The sequence below is a fragment of the Megalops cyprinoides genome, chromosome 11 (assembly GCF_013368585.1).
Source record: "Megalops cyprinoides isolate fMegCyp1 chromosome 11, fMegCyp1.pri, whole genome shotgun sequence".
Lineage (NCBI taxonomy): Eukaryota > Metazoa > Chordata > Actinopteri > Elopiformes > Megalopidae > Megalops > Megalops cyprinoides.
The window spans coordinates 24,606,804-24,623,687 of NC_050593.1; the positions used below are offsets into that span (position 1 = coordinate 24,606,804).

General features: G+C 44.5%; 1 protein-coding gene across 17 annotated transcripts in view; it reads right to left on the reverse strand.

Moving 5' to 3' along the window:
* LOC118785716 (peripheral plasma membrane protein CASK) overlaps positions 1 to 16,884 on the reverse strand; it is a 164,147-nt gene that overhangs the window by 21,868 nt on the left and 125,395 nt on the right. For 7 of the 17 annotated variants that reach the window (XM_036540612.1, XM_036540596.1, XM_036540608.1 and 4 more), the window contains exons 10-15: positions 15,830 to 15,929; positions 12,298 to 12,315; positions 10,815 to 10,936; positions 6,172 to 6,249; positions 2,926 to 2,973; positions 2,309 to 2,389 (exon numbers count right to left, since the gene is read on the reverse strand). In XM_036540612.1, the coding sequence (XP_036396505.1) occupies positions 2,309 to 2,389; positions 2,926 to 2,973; positions 6,172 to 6,249; positions 10,815 to 10,936; positions 12,298 to 12,315; positions 15,830 to 15,929 (447 nt within the window). The remainder of the gene's footprint in view (positions 1 to 2,308; positions 2,390 to 2,925; positions 2,974 to 6,171; positions 6,250 to 10,814; positions 10,937 to 12,297; positions 12,316 to 15,829; positions 15,930 to 16,884) is intronic. The other 10 variants (XM_036540609.1, XM_036540606.1, XM_036540605.1 and 7 more) reach the window with 3 other exon arrangements.

The window sequence follows — 16,884 nt, forward strand, 5'->3', positions numbered from 1 at the left end:
CTTCCGCATAGAGAAATATTATTACTATTATGGTTATTTATTTACTCAACAGCATGAAAGGGCAACTAACAGCTTATATTATTTATCTGAACAGTGGAATACTTTACCAAAGCAATCCAGGTTAGCTCCGTTACTCCAGGGTACTATGACAGTTCCCTACCTATTCAAAGCAGCAGCCTCCTCTAACCACCAGACCATGCTGCTATGGAGCGGATGTCTGGAGAATCTCACACAGTGAAAATTCCATCTAGGTCTTTCATAGTGATTGTATTCATCACTACCTTGTAAACCCCCCTTCGTCCAACACATGTCCATACGGACTGAATAGCACAGCCACTAGATACAATACACAGTTTCACACAAAGGCTTTTAAGAAACATCCTCACGTTGCCCAGGTGTCACATACTGTCTAAAGTCTAAAAATCGTACCATGATCAAACCAAAGGAGTATTTCTAGCTGAAAAGACAATCCTAAATGCCCGGAAAAGGCCATTAAAAGCCATACAGACACAGAAAAGCTGACAGTTTCTCATGTGCTCACCGGGACCTGCAGCAGCTGTGCTTTCGTGTGAAACTCCCTCTGGCCTGCTGAGAGTGGGAGGCAGGGTCAGAGGCATGCTGGGATTTCAGCAGCTTGTACCTGACGGTGCCTTCCCCCTCCCCCCCACATGCTGCCTGGGTGACATCACTGCAGCCAGAGGACACTCTGCTGCAGGACTCCAGGCTCCTTTTCTCCGTTCTGCTTCCACAGCTCCCAGCTCTCCATCCCATCCCTCTCCCTCCCTGCGTTATGGCGCGTCCTCCACACATTCTCGTTCGTTCTGACACTCTCACTTGTCTCCATTTGTCTCACTCTCCCGCTGTTGTGATTTCTAAGACTCCTCCGCCTCTCCTCTTGCTCGCTCTCTCTCAAACTCCCCCATTCTATTAAACTCACCTTTTGCCCCCGAAACCCTCCTTTGACTTCTCCTCCTGTTTCTTTCTTGCTATCTGAAACTGTCCCTCCCTTTCTGTCTTCCTCTCTCAAACTCTACCGGTTTCTCTCTTGCTCTCTCACACTCTCCCTCTGTCTGAGTTTCCCATTTGCTCTCTCTGCAATTCTCCCTCCTGGCATCCGTCCCCTGCTCCCTAACTCTTTGTCATGCTTTTTTCCCTTTTTTTGTGGAATGCCCAATTGTATTGACAAGCCATGCTCATGGCTGCAACCTCTGCTATCAATCTGGGAGAGTGCAGGGTGGAACAGCTGCTACTTCTTTTCACACCGCAGTGCACAGCTGATCTAGCTTGCACAGACGTGAGTTGGATGAAGTAGATTCATGTGCAGCCTTACACAGGCAGACTGTGGGCATTCCACTGACCAGCAGGGGTCGCTGGTGAGTGATGAACAAACCCTGGCTGACCTACGCTCCCCTATCCCTGACAGAATATGGACAACTTGGGCTGCTATGTGGGTCCCTGACATAGGCCACAGAGCTCAGCTTTTGTGGAAAGCAAAAGCATTAAAAACTGAGCTACTCAACTCAAACTGTGATTAAGTGTTTTCCTGACTCTCTTGAATCCTCTGAATGACTTCAAACTAATTGGCTTCTCAATAAGATTGAAGATCACAACTGGTCATCACAGCCTGAGCTGTAACAGGGACAAAGGTCAGGGTCTCTTCTCTATAAATCTACCCTGACTGGGATGAGAGAACTGAATCCCCATTTACCCAATAATGCCTACAGTCAGGGAGTAACATGCTCACAGGGAGTGCATGTCTTGCATACTAGCGTGCTTGCATTGATTAACCTGGATGGATTAGGAGCAAAAGATAAGATAGATATACACAGCCTATTTGTCAAAGGCTTGCATACAATAATATCAGATTTGAAGAAAAACAGTTCAATCGAGAACATTTCTGCTGCCACACGATACCGACCAAAGAGGCCTCATGCCTCACATTCAGAGAGGTACTTCCGACTGCAAACACCTTTGAATTCAACCCACAAAACCTTTCAGACATTTGTCTATAGATCCAGCCCTGCTTCCTCTCCCCTTCTTCACATGTCTAAGATTAGCACAGCAGACAGACCCTCAAAGGCAGCTTTACCTCTACCAAACTGAAAGCCTCTCAGACAATCGCCCACACAGTCCCAGGGGGATCCAGGGGAATGAATCCGGTAAGTTTCAGTCGTCTGAGAGACACTGCGTCTCTGCTCTGGTGGCTGCTACCCTCTCTGAAGGAGTTCGGGGCGATAAACGGGGCGATAAACCTGCTGACGAGGGTCCCTGGAGCCCTGGAAATTTGTTGTTGACACACTTTACTCACCATAAAATGGGGTTGCGTGAGGATCCGCCGCAGTTCTTTAGCGTCGCTGTTCTCCGGGTAACAAGAAATCTCCTCCAGCACCTGCAGTCAGAGACGGAGGTCAGACTTTCACCCCAGCCATGTCCACTCTGCTACCATCACACATCCACAGGAGAGGTACAGCGCACACGCTGCCGATCAAACCCTCCGTTCTGACCACAGAGAGACCCCCACAAACCCTCACATTCCCCTGACCACGCCCCCCTCCACCCCTGAAACCAATCAGCGCGCTCGTCCACTCCTCTTCAGGTGACCTGTTTAGCACACAGTTGTCGACATGTCACAACTTATTGATGAGTGTGTAAGTGCGAAGTGAACTCACACCTGACTAAGGACCTGCAGTGCCACTTTTCATTACTTGTCACGGGTTTAATCTGGAGAGCTGTCACCGATTCTCTCTAACATTTATTAATGGACCCTACATGACAAAAGAGCAGCACTCCATTAAACATCATGTCATTACAGGGCTACAGATAACAGGGCCGTGAGACAATGCACAAGCTGGTGGTAACTGCAGGCCTCGAGAGGCCCTGTTGAAACGTGATAGGTTAAGAGTTTTGAAAACGTCTTCGGCTTACACATTCCAGATGTTTCAAAGCCACTCTTGCGTCGTCTTCAGCGGATTTCTTAGCACAAGGAGACACACAGGAGAGTTACACAGTGGCGTCTCTACAAAAGGGTTTTACAGGGTCACACTCATACGATCACACTTCCCTGGAGGCGGGGCTTCCACCACCTCTCTCGGCATCAGCCAATCAAGGAGGATTAGTGAAGCGTGACGTGTTAGTCTGAGCTCATGCCCAATTTGCTGTTCGCCTGAGGTAGAAGAGAAAATCTGAGCCCCCAATTTTTTAAAAAAGCGTTTCAGTATTGCAAGTAATTATCAGTAAAGGAAAGCATAGAAAAGCAACACATAGCAAGTCATTTCAAAAGAAACTGGCTACCACCACGATTGGCTATTATGTACTGTCATTAACAGTGGCTTTAAGAGTCAGTTTGATGCGTGAGAACACAATGCCAGTAATTACCACTAATTCTCTCAGCAAGCATTGGACTCTATGATTCTGTTACAATAACCTTTTTGCACTATGTTGTAAAACACAGGGTTTGCCACAATCAAGCCCACAAACAGTCTTCCATATTATCTGTCTGAATGTTTGCCTTTTTTTCCCCCAAAAATAAATGAAAATACAGACTCAGTTAAGCAAATGCTTAACGGCAGTGCTGTCCTTTGCTTCCATTTACTTCCTGTTGTGGACATTTACATGTGATATTTGCCAGGATGAGTCCCATCATGTTGGCTTCCAGCTACGCTATTACAGTGACATTGGTCAGGCCCTGCCATTCCTGCTGTGAGGAGCAGCTGCTTGAAGTACTACAGACTTAACACTGTCCGTGGCAGACTGAAGTGGGGTCCATGGGTGCTGAGGTAATATTGTATTATAGTGTACTGATTAAATTGCAATTACAGTGTCTGTGGTCAGACATGTGTTTGTAATGAGTTGCCAACAAGGCTAACATATAGCATGTTGGCTGAGGAGGTCTGGGGTTTTGACTGAGTGTCTTTTTGTATTGACTGTGATAAGAATGTAAGAGTGTAAACAGGGTTTTACTTTTCCTGGTTGGTCGAACTGGATGAAGCACACATTTATATTCAAACAAAATCCAAGCAATACAAAAGAAAATGGAACGTACTACAGTTGAAAGTTTTTCACTATTTACGAAGTTGCTTTGTAAATATGGAATTATCACTGCTAGGACCTTTACAGCGCTTGAATTTAGCACACAAACTGTTCACTGTAAAATTACTTCATATCATGCTCCCTCTCCTTCCATTAAATATACACTGCCACCAGACATTCTGAGCCTTCACTGAAGTGTTTCAACTCAGCTTTGGAACACCACTTGGAGGAGCCCTTTAAGGGATTTTAATGCCATGTACAGTATTTATATGCAACAGAACAGTTCATTGTCAAAACATGGCCGTTAAAAAACAATTAAATCAAACTTAATCACTGCCGTGTGCTGCTTTGTGGACTGCACTCATATATTTCTGAAAGCCAGGAAAAATGTGAAATGAAACATGGAAAATAAATGAAAAATTCAGGAATAATCTTTAATGTGTTAATAATGCATTTTTAAAGCATGAAAGGACTCTTGGTTGGGGGAATGATGGGAGTTGCAACCTTAAGAAATAGTATGATTTGTAGACATACTGAAGATGAATGATCTGTAAAAACACTAACTTTCACGACTGTGTGAGGACAGTAAGTGTCATATTCTGTTTCTATTTTATCTTTGTGGAAATCAATGCTAAGTAATTGTAAAAAGTACTTTTGTTCCTTAGACACTGAAATGACAAGGTTGAATGTGGCTGTAACCTGTTCCACAGCTTTATTGCCCATGGGTTGACAAGTGTGACCTGGACTTGGATAACCTGCAGAGCCTTACCCAAGACACCCACACACCAAATCTCCAGATGCCCTGAGACTGCACCAGGGTCAGGTAGGCGGAGTGAGAGGACAAGGATGTGGACTGAAGCTTCAGATCGGTACACTGCATGCTGTTCATTAACACTGTGCTCATACAAATTACAGACACACTGATATCCGCACAGACGTAAGAAGAGGGATGAACTTCAGCCTCCGGTGTACATATGCTTGCCTTCAGAGTAAAACAGGGTTGTCATTCAGTGGTGTGCTGTGGGCTAGAGACTTTGAACAAAGGCTAGACAATCCTTATTCTTTGAACTTGACTATCTGCACACAAAACCTCTGAGGTACTTAACCTAATATACTTTAATAAACTGATTAATTTCTAATCAAGCCCTAATAAGAATGTGTTGCTCCTCATGCGGTAAGGCTTCATGCCCTTATGCCAGCAGACAGCTGTTAACAGTGGTCAGCTATGAGAACTCAATGGTGCCCTGAGAGAGCTGCCGTTGCTGTTATTAGAGGGTGAGTGAGAAAAGACCGAGGCTGCCAGTCACACGATCGTGCAGAGACGCTCTGGTTTGAGGACAGAGAAAGCAGCATGCTGAGGACATTCATCACCATCACTACTGCATCATGGGAATAACACAGAAAAAAGAGGACACAAACTACAGTACACAGCATCAACAATACAGAACACAGGATGGGCAACGGAAAGCTTTTGCCCCTTTGCCCTCATATTTACCATACATATTTAGGGGTGAGGAGCAGGGTCAGTTTCAAAGAAGCATTTTCACATTCTCAGTGTTATTTTAGAGAACACTGTCAGGCACTGTTGGTGGGGATAATGTCAGGAACTCCCTTGCTGGAATAAAAACTGTCCTTTCATAACCTCCTTGCAGGTAATCACAAAGTTCTCAGCACTCAGACTTACTAGTAGGGACATAATGATTCAATTCAGTAATAGTAACTGACTGGATCATGGATTTGTGCCGCAAATCCATGTAAAATTATGTTTCATTACTAGTTTGTTTCAGACATGCACGTCAGCAATGTAAATGTGAAAAACATGCACTAATGTACAATGCTCAGTGGCTGATCCTGTTTCCACAACAAATCAGCACTGCTTTCCTGTTTGAGTTTAAGGGAAAAACATCCTCTTTTCTGAAGAGACAAACATGGTAATAGAGTATTATAGAGTATGGAATGTTTATGCTTCACATTTTGCAAGAATCAGGTGTGATGAAAGACACAAAGTCTTGCCTTAAGTTTACCCAAATTCAGCACCTCAAAAAACAACTCTGCAGCTCAGTGTTGGGGGGTTGGAGGTGCTTTGGTTGTCTCATACTGGATGGGGTGCTCACAGGAGGTACTGTGACGGTCAGGGCTCACCTCTTTGGCTCTCTGGACAGCATCACTCGGGGGGTTCCTGATCTGCGGGGAGGACTTGGTGTTGATCTTGTCATACAGCTGTAAAACAAGAGGATATACATGGGTTCTTCTCTCCCTCAGTTATCAGGCACATATCATTTCCGCTCCATCACTAGAGAAGCTCCCATCGAACGACAGATGTGTGCTTTGTATTAAGTGAACAGAGTATGATGAATGTCAACAGGTTACCTTTGCAGCTTCATCAGCACAAAGACAATATTCCATTTTTAAGCATTGCCCAACAGCAAAAAACCTGTGACTTTTGTGTTCTTTGGGCCACCACCCTTTACGCCTCCGCTTTTCACAAATTCATGCCCGTTATTGTTTATGGAAGACTTCTTTCACAGTTCTTTCACAGTATATGTAAACATTACTGTTATTTACCAGATGGTCTTATCCAGAGCAATCAGATTGTTTCTTTAATTTCACTCTCACTCGTATGAAGATGAAGAGCTGCCCTAGATTCATCCTCGGGCTTGGTAAATACAACATGAATGCAGCGCAGAGGCATAAGAATAAAGCCCAGTTTGTTTGTGTTTGTGTGTTTGTGCTGTCTCCATGCGGGGTGTATATGAGCCTGCGTGGAGATGTGCAGTGGGTGACACCGGGGGCCAGCGGCGGTCACATGAGCAGCGCATGGATTGGCCGAGGCCGGCACCGCGTGGCCATGGGGCCAGCTGGCTGTGTGTCAGGCGGGTCACATTTCCATCCTCCCTGGGGGAGAGCTTTGTCTGAGAACAGGCGGGGGTTCGGGGGGGGGTATGGGAAAGGAGGAGAAGCAGGGCGGGAACACGGCGTTTGGAGCAGGGCGCTGCCACAGCTGACTGCACCCAGCGGTTGGGCACGGCTGCTTTTTCATCGCCCGCGCTGAGAGATCCGTTACAGATGCACCACCTGTACCCACAGACAGGCTATGGCTACAGCTGCACTGTCTGTACTAATATCTGGAAAATCACGAGGGCACACTCATTTACACTGTACCAACTAAACCGACTTTTTGTGTCAAAATTAGTACTGGAGTTAAAGTGGAGTTAACACTGGAGATATTCTGCCACCAACGCAGGCTCAAAATTTGCCAGAGCACAAACATTCAAGGCCAGCAAAACCAACTAATTCCACGCTAATAAGTTGTTCTTGCCATTTAATTGAGAAAAGCTGTTTCTGAAACTTTTTTGGATGACCATCCTCTTGGCATTTGGACAAACAACCGAATTGCCTTGTACTCACAAGACCTCATTCATGCAAGCTGCACTTAGTAATTTAACACAGACAATGACTCACTAATTCCTCATTGATTCATCACCAATGTACATTACACATGTGGGTAAATATACACGCACACACACAAACACACATACACACACATCTGCATGTCTGATGTTAGGTCTTTTCAGGTGTAATAACAGCAGACCACTTCATACTAAGGCTGGTCATTAAATTTAAAATCACAAATACTGAATTACACACCGCAGGTCATTGAAACCCTTTACTCCCCAGCCGGAACAAGGACCCCCCAGTCTAACAGCAGAGGGATGATTACAGGAGCCCAGTGTCAGGTCTCATTCTCCCTCTGTGTGTGTTTGGATAGCGCATAGTACACACACCAGCGATGATTCATCTAATTCATCATTGTCTCCTCTCTATGAACCCACCTCAATGTCTATGCACAGGACAAGCACCGTGCACAAACTCACATCCACTGAGTCCAAAGGCTAAGAGCCTGTGACCACCCAAGCAAGCCACCCACCCTGCTCTCACTCAGCTTGTCTTCCTCACACTGCGGTAAGGAAACATGAAGGTGTTGATTAAAATGCCCACACCTACACCTGCTGTGGGTGAACACCTCTAGCTCTGCCCTCACGAGCTATCAGGAAGCAGCCTTACAAGGCAGAATGTTGCACTTACGTTAAAAAAATGAGGGGGGCCTGTGTCTTGAGAAATTTACCAAAGTACTGTATCTTTCCTCAGACATCTATTAATGCAAATATTGAGACCATGTGCTGCAAATATCTGTAACCATCAATTTCCGCTTAAATAGATACTTGTCAGTGTCATTAAGTCTATCCTCTGGCATCAAGGAACTGAGAGAACACCTTCACGCACACTGATCAACAGCACAAACCAGTAAGTGAATAGTGAGTAGATAACCCTGCAAACTCATCCACAGGACCAGCCAATGAGGGAGCAGCCTTGCACACTCAGCAGTAGTCTCTCACCTCTCCATTTCCTACACCTGACTTGTAAATTTGAAGAGAGGGTAATATAAAGGTTTATTATGAAGTGAGATTTCTCATTCACAATTTTTTTTGAGTCACTATTGTTCTATCACAGGCCAAGACCCCGTAATGACTGCAGGGGACTGTATGCCAAATGTGCTCCCAAATAAATCCTTTCCCCAAGTATGTACTCATGTGCTGATGTGTATGCACTCTTTCACTTACATTTCACTGGTGTCCACCTGGATTGGGATGCAGCTTTCCTCTAGTCTGAAACCAGCGAGCTGAAACTCACCTGTGCTATACCTGCCCTGGAGTGGCTAATGGCTCCCATACAGCGAGGAAACAGTATGGGAGCCAGTGTCGTAGCAGTGTCGTAACTACAAGTGGCCGTTTTCCCTTTTTCATTTATATGCAGGAACAGGGCGATCCAGCTCCATTTCATCAGAACAGTGTCAGAACAGGATACTCATGAGACCTCGGCACACGCAGTTCCCTCTTTACACTGAGACTTATACTTCCCTTTTTACTGTGGCATGCTAACATGAGAAGCTCTCATAAACACTTCCATGACTTTACAGCTAAGAACAAGAGAAAGAAGAAGAAACTGTTCCCTTTCTCTTTGTTGCATTGGCCACACAAAGCACACAACATGCGCATCTCTGACACTCCAAAAACTGACAAAAAGCAAAACCTTCATTCACAAAACCTGTGCTTGCTTATCTCAAGAAAACATCTGACACAGTTGCAAAACACACAAGACAACCGACAAATCCAAACAGAAGTAATAAGACGTAGAAGAATAAGTTAGAAAGGTATACTTACCCTACTCAAAGACCAAAACCAACTCGGCTTCTAACCACCAACTAAACAAAGTGCACAGACGTGCTCGACAGCCCTCATCTCCCCGCAGGCCACCACCACAGACACTGGCTATCTCGCTAACACGTACTCTCTTACACTGACGTCTTCATGTTTAGGGCAGTCTGCAGATAGGCAGATCCTGGCGGAGCCGCCCCAGTGAAAGGACTCGGGCCGAACAAAAGCTGACATTGTTCCCCTCCCTGTTGTAGGGCAGGACATCTGGGTCCACTGCCTCCCAGGGACAGCCTTCCCCAACAGCCCTGGCATGAGGCAGGTCCTGCTCCCAGCTTCCTTTCAGTCCCTGACTTATAAATAAAAGTGCTGGCCACAGCCTCATAAAATCCCTCTCCATGTTTCAATTCACTGCAGATTCACACACACATCCATGCACATGAGCACACCAACACAACACATACATTTGTTCATTCTGCATACAAGCTTACAGTCTACATGTGGGTAAATATACATACAACACACACCTGCATGCACACACGCACACACACACACATCTGCTGTTAGGTCTTTGCAGGTATAATAACAGCGCAGGCCACCTCATACTAATATTGGACATTAACTTCAAACTGCAGATCACTGAAACCCTTTAATCCCCAGCAGGAGCAAGGACCCCTAGCGTAACAGCAGAGGGATAATTACAGGAGCCGTAACTGTATGTTTCAGGCCTGTGTGTTTGGACGGGGTGCGCGCCATCCTGAGGTTCTGCATCCCTTCACACAGACGGGACAGATTTCTTGATCCCATGTTGTCTGGGGCTAAATATACAAGCTGAGAGTGCTACTGTATTAACAGCACTGGTCCCGACAAAAAACACCTCTGTCAGTTCATCAGCTGATCAGTTCTGGTCTGATGCGTTTCAGAAAGTGGCCTGTCTCATGTCGGCCCGTGGTCGACTTCTCACTCCAGAACCACAGCAATGTGCGGCAACAAAGCGGTTTTATACTGAGGTCAAACATTCTGTCATATGTTTCCTTAGCAGGGTAATATTTCAATGACTAATTTCAATTTCAATATTTCAATGACTAATTCAAAAAAAGGGAACCTCAATAAAGTTGCTTCTGCTGAACCATCATAAAAGTACTGATGAGCACATGCTTGGCTGGATACATCTATATTCAGAGCTTTTGACTGTGCCTTTGACCTGCGGTTCAACCCACGGCAGTATTTACTGAGGAGTCTGATGGACTTACAGAGGCATGGTCAAAGCTGAGGGAAATACAACGCAGTCAACTCTACAGAATGCACCATTTCTGCATATGTACACAAATGCTGGTCAGGTGGCTTTTTTGTATGCAGGTGTTTTAAGGAAGCATATTTGTGTGTTTATTTTGACAATAACATGCTTTAAATGCCCATGCAACAGCGAGTAAGCCCCTCTCTGATGCCTGAGGATACCAGTAAAGTAGACCTCAACCTAAAAGTCTTGCACTGTCCGACAGATGCGAGCATCCCTATGTGTTTACGGTGCGTTTCACGGCAGGTGTACGCGCATGCAGCGGCCGCACTCACGTCCAGCAAGGTGTGGAGGTGCTGGTCCTGGAAGACGCTGTGCAGGAAGTCCAGGTCCTTCTCGCTGCAGTCGGTCAGCGCGTGGATCTCCTCCAGGCTGTCCAGCACCTGCGACACTGCCCCTGAGGCCGGGACACACAGACACACAGAGGACTCACAGACCGCCGGCCCCCGCCCAAACGCACCCAGCCGCTGGCGCAGCGCGGGCAGGCTGCGTCTCTCTGGACCCTGAGTCCCTCTGCTGCTTAGGCAGCGTGTAACATTCAGCGCACAGCAGCAGGGAGAGTCATAGCCATGGGAGTCCCGTCACAAGGGAGGAACTTTACTGAGGTGGGAAATTCATTTGGTTTAGCAATTAAGGCAGGGATTTAGACCTCATCTGAAGTAGAAGGCAAGGCTAAATCACTGAAGCTTAAGTGGGCATAAATCCATTACTAAAAGCAGGTTTTGTATATGAATGAGGACTTAGGCAAATGGGGTACACAGGCAAATGGGGTAGATCTACACACCTCATAGCTGGCTTGCTTTGAGCCATTGTAGGCATCAAAGTACAAGAGCTGCACATACTAGCTAAGCTTCTGCACGTTTTAGCTGGACAGAGCCAGCAAGGTCTGACTTGGGTGTTCATCCTCTCAGAGTCTCTGACAGTAGTTAGCCTCACCACTGCTTACAATATAAAATGACAAAGCATGCAGTGTTATCAGTAAGTAAAGGTAGCAGGACTGAGAATTACTTTTGGTTTAAAAACGACGGGTAACATTTTAACACCATGATTACATTAGCGGAATGGCATCAGCAAATATATCAGATTGCCAGTAAAGGAGAAAAAAACAAACATTAACAATGACAGGCACCAAGACTGAGACAGACACCGGAAATGGATGTGCATTCAGGTGAAGGTTTGTGCTACGGGGCAATGTCTTGTGGACGTGCGGATATCGCAGACACATAAGGACTCAGGCGCACCATGTGCCAATGGCAGCTTGACCTTATCCCAGTGGGGATAAGAACAGCATGCATGGAAATAATTCAGGTAATCACTGGATGGCGGAGCCCACACAATGAACTCGTGTGTGTCCTCTGGAGGGTTTGGTTCTGTTCTCCAGGGCTCAGCATCAGGCCTGACCTTCGTAATAGGTGCCTTTCGGTTCTGTTTATTCTGTCTGTCCGTCCACTCCTGATGCAGTGATGATGTAAAGTTTATGCCTCCAATGGTCTGAGAGAATACCCTCTCGTAATGAAAGGGCGTGTTTCCCTCTGTGTGCTGACACAAACATACTACAGGTCTTGGATGAGCACATCTCGAATGGAGGGATCTATGGAACTTCACTACGCTTTAGGTTATATCAGACAATAATGTCAGCACACAGAGGCAGTATTAAAGGTTTGGCTGGATGACAGGAGTGGGGAAATGTGAGGGGTGTTTGAGAAATGACAGTTCACACAATTAATTTCAAACCAGAAGCAACATGGGGATACCTACTTTCTGCAGCTAGGAGTCCTAGAAGGAGGGCAGCATTAGGACAAACAACAGACATTTAATGTTGATAAATGGAGTTAGCAGGCTCCAAGACCAACCATTGAGGAAACATGCTAAAAATAACCATCATTCTGCGATATAAATAGATTCTTTGTTAAACTGCTACCTAAGGTTGCTTCACTTCAGTAAAAGCAGTCATTGAGTAATAGGTCTGCTGATCAAATTCCTCTCTCTAAGATTAGTATTGACTGTGCAAATGACAGTAACTTTTCTATCTGGGTTAAGCAAACACCTGACTGCTTCGTCTCTGACAACACAGCGAGGATAACTCTAAGGGACTAGAGTATACATTTGATTACATTAAAAATCAAGACAACTACTTTGTCAAAGTGTAATGATTGTGTTTAGTATAACAGACCACAGAAGTTCTCAACACAATTTATGCAAATGCACATAATGTACACAAACACATCATTGGTGCTAATCCATGTCAGTCTCAGGGTTTAGGAGGACTGAGCTAATTGCTAGGATTTGGATAATAATAATAGCTTTAAAACCAGAAATTATGAAACTCTGGCTGCTTCAGTGTACAAAAACTGCAGTAGTGTCAGTCAGACACAGAGGTTCCTGTCTCTAAGGCAAATGTGACGTAATACAGGTCTACTCAACACTGTTTCTGGCAGGCTGCAGTGCAGGCAGGTCTTTGCTCCAGAAAGACCATAACCACCCAATTCAGCTAATGATAGACCTGACTGAATCAGTGTAGTAGCCCCCTTCCAGTTAATGCTGGATGACCTTCTCGATGGGGGGGTCTCCAGGACTAGTGCTGAGTAAACCTGATATAGCTTTTAATAGGGTTGGTGCTAAGAAATGGTTGACAGAGCTATGACAGAGGCCTGACTCCTCAATACCCTGGAGTAGCCTGCAATGAAACACAACATCAATAGCACAATCAGGTGCCGTTTCCTCAGTTCATCAACCTTTTGTTGGGCTAAGCTAACACTTCAAAGTGTAAAGAAAAAAAAGCGTCTATTAACTCAAGGTGTAAGATTGACACGGAGTAACCATCTGACTCAAAGCAGGAAGTGAGAGCCTGCTGTTCAGACAGAGAAGGAGGGATTGTGAAACAGGTCACGAACACTTCTCTTTTCATGTCACACGGAGATATTTAAAGAAACTGAATCCATGCAGATCTTACCCATCTTAAATTTAGATTTTTAAGTAAGAAAAATTAAATTTGACTACGAGTATAGGAACTATACAGAACACACCTATTCAGTACTCAAAATGAAATAATGTACCTTAATGTTTTTAACTCATTAATCCTCAATGTCAACAAAATACCATACTGGTCCAAATATATAACTAGCTCTAAATTCAGTGACTGCCAAAACTACTATTGCTGATACTGAGTGCAAAAATGTAGTGCCATTGGCCACATCTGCACTATTAGATGAAGTGCTCATTCAGCAGTTGTGGCATTTAGCCACAGGAAACTGGATAAGCCTATCTGCAGAGACTACGTTGATGAAAAAGCTGGGCAAATATTCTAAGGATGGGGAGAAGCTATAATTCAAATTAGGGATACTTCAACCATTCAATGTATACGTTTCTCCTCACCTTTACTGAAATAGAAATCTACAGAGAGGAGACATTAATTTTTTTTCTTATAAAGCAATATAACAAGCTAAATTTAAATTTTCTTGTGGTTCCACATACGGCTCCACAGCAACAGAAGTCTCATACATATCTCAGGGTGCATTTTTCACTTTTTTATCTGGCTGTAACTGGCTGTAACATGCTCAAGCTGCATGCTGGGAGCTGCAGGCAGACAGAAGCAATGCTAAAAACCACAGAAAATAAAACAGAGGCATGACACAGTCATACTGTGCTCTCTGAAAATATTTTTAGATAATGTGATAAACGCCGTGGCGCAATTTCACAATTGATAAGGGAAATAGAATTCTTGTATATGCAAACCAAATTATCGGTTTTTGGCAAAGACTTGGAGACTTTCTAATGCTGCTACTAATACCGCTACTAAAATACTGACACCTTCTATGGTTAAAAAAAGCAGTTTTCCCCATTTCTGAGGATGTTTGATTTTTTGGTTTCTTAAAACATTTTTAAAATTCAACACTTTGAAAAGTTAAATAGCATAAAATTAGGACTGGTTTATATTTGCACCAATATGGTAATTGTCCGATAGCTTTTCAATAGCAAAAATAGAAACTAATACATTGATCAAAAGTACTATACACAGCTAGATTGACCCATCCTACTACATTAGCCATAACTGAGTACTATTACCTAAGAAGCAGACAAGCATCGAAATACAATATGGAAAATATACTGGCTGTGTTCCAAATTGCACAATAACAGACTATATACTAGGCTTAGCAAGCATGCTTTGTAACATTCACACATGATAGCATGCATAGTGTAGTAGGACTAAAAGTACCGGAGTGTCACGGTTCAATTGCTGAAAAAAGAAAGAAGCATTGTGTGCACACTGTCCAGAAAGTGTTTTATGTTTACTATTCCAGAATTCATTACAAAATACAAAAGGGCGGAGCTTACGGTGGAGTTCAAAGGTGGTGCAGATTATACAAGAAGCTAGACAGTGAATAAGCATTAGGTGTTTTTTGAATATCACATTTGTTTTTGCCAGCTATCCTCCCTATTCCCCATAGGTGCCGTGGCACACCACCTGTGAGTGCTGCTGCAACCTCCTCACTATTCATGCTGTCGGGCATCCTTGACTCACTTTTCCCTTGTGTGTCCTGTCCTGCAAAAACTTCCATTTGCAGCCTTTGGATGTCTGATATTACATGCAGACAGGGCCAAACGGCAACTCGCAAAAAGAAAGAAAACAAAAAAATTAAATCTGCTCATTGACCTGGCAGCTTACCTGCATCCTCTCTCACTATTTCTTTCCACTACTGCATCTGTTAAGGCTGCATATTTTAAAACCAAAATCAAAGCTACTGGTAACAACCCACACAACCTATTTGCCACCTTCTCCAAACTACTACACCTCCTCCATTGCCTCCCTCCACTCTCACAGCTGATGACTGCTCCCTGTTTTGAATCCATCATCTATGCTCTTAGCCTAACCTTACTGTATGCCCAGGACAAGAGCGCCTGCCAAATGACAAAGTGCCAATGTAGCTAAGATCAAAGTTGGTTCACACAGAATTATGATTAAGAATTGTGTTAAAAATTGATGCTTCATCTGGTCTTGCAGAGTTATTGACACATACCAAAAGATGTAGTAGAGGGTGTGTACTTTGCAACAAGTTAGTGTATAGTATGCTAATATGTGATTTGGGACACAGCCTTTCAGTCTGAGACAGGGAAGTGCGGCTGTTTGCGTTTGGAGAGGCATGTCCATAAAACAGGAAAAACACAAAGCAGCTGCATTTTAAATACCCATTCCCTGAATCTTCTGACCATTCCTATGACAACGGTACTGCTCAGAACTAGCTTACTAGCAGACCTGCGGTTGGTGAACAGATGTGGGCGTGGCACTTACCTGAGGAGGTGGGGTCTTCAGAGAAGTCAGGCAGCTCCTCGGGCGGGTCTCCATAAAAGGAGTTGAACTTGTGGCTGGAGACGGCAGCTAGCACCGCCCCCTGAAATATAAAAGGTGGGGGGAGGTAATCAAACAGGCACACTGTGGTTGAAACACATTGGGGGATGGGGGGCTGGCAACATGTTCTGCTTTCACCAAGCCAACAACGGTAATATAAGCGGAAAGGAAATTTCAAACCCCATTTACATTTAGACAGTTTGAGCGTTTTGCTGTTCTACAAGAGAAGCCACTGAATTAACCACACTGCACATGCTGCACTACATGTTCATCAGTCTTCGTTAAATTATTCTTCACTGTCTCTTTCTCCCTTCCAAGGGTAGACAAAAACTCTGGGCATCTTTTAAGACTGAAGGGCTGAGAGTAGGTCACACTTTAAGGAATATGGATCCCAGACACCATTACCCCGCTCACACTGGCAAACTGTACAGTAAACAGTTTGCTACAAGACAGGCATACGTGTCAAAATAGCACACGGCTCATCCACGTCTCTCCCAGCTCCTAAAAACAGAACACTGAGCCTTGTGGTGTGCTAGGGTTCTCAGCAAAGGGATGATGGGACTTTTGTCACCCACAAACCATTGTATTTCATAATTACCAAGGAAACATAGCAAATATAGAACATATAGTACTCTATCAATGTCTGTGGGTAGCACCTGGAATCGGAGGGGAAATCCAAGCTGTTGCCAACAACAACCGTGACCACAACTGAGACGACCCTTCAGTGTTATGCCCTCTTTTAGTTACCTTATTTAGTGGACACTTGCGTGGAAAGCTAGCACCCACAGAACACCACTAACCACATATGGACAGGTGTCAGTACCAAACACAGTGCATATTTTAGTGATGCTTTCATGCACGTTTGACAACGCAGTCAGTGCACTGCCTTGTGTTTAAGTATGACAAGGAAGCAGGATGTTACTGGCCTTTCAGCTAGGTTGATGTGTATTCCTCAGAGTCAATAGACTCTGAAACATCCACATAACAGACTTCAAGAG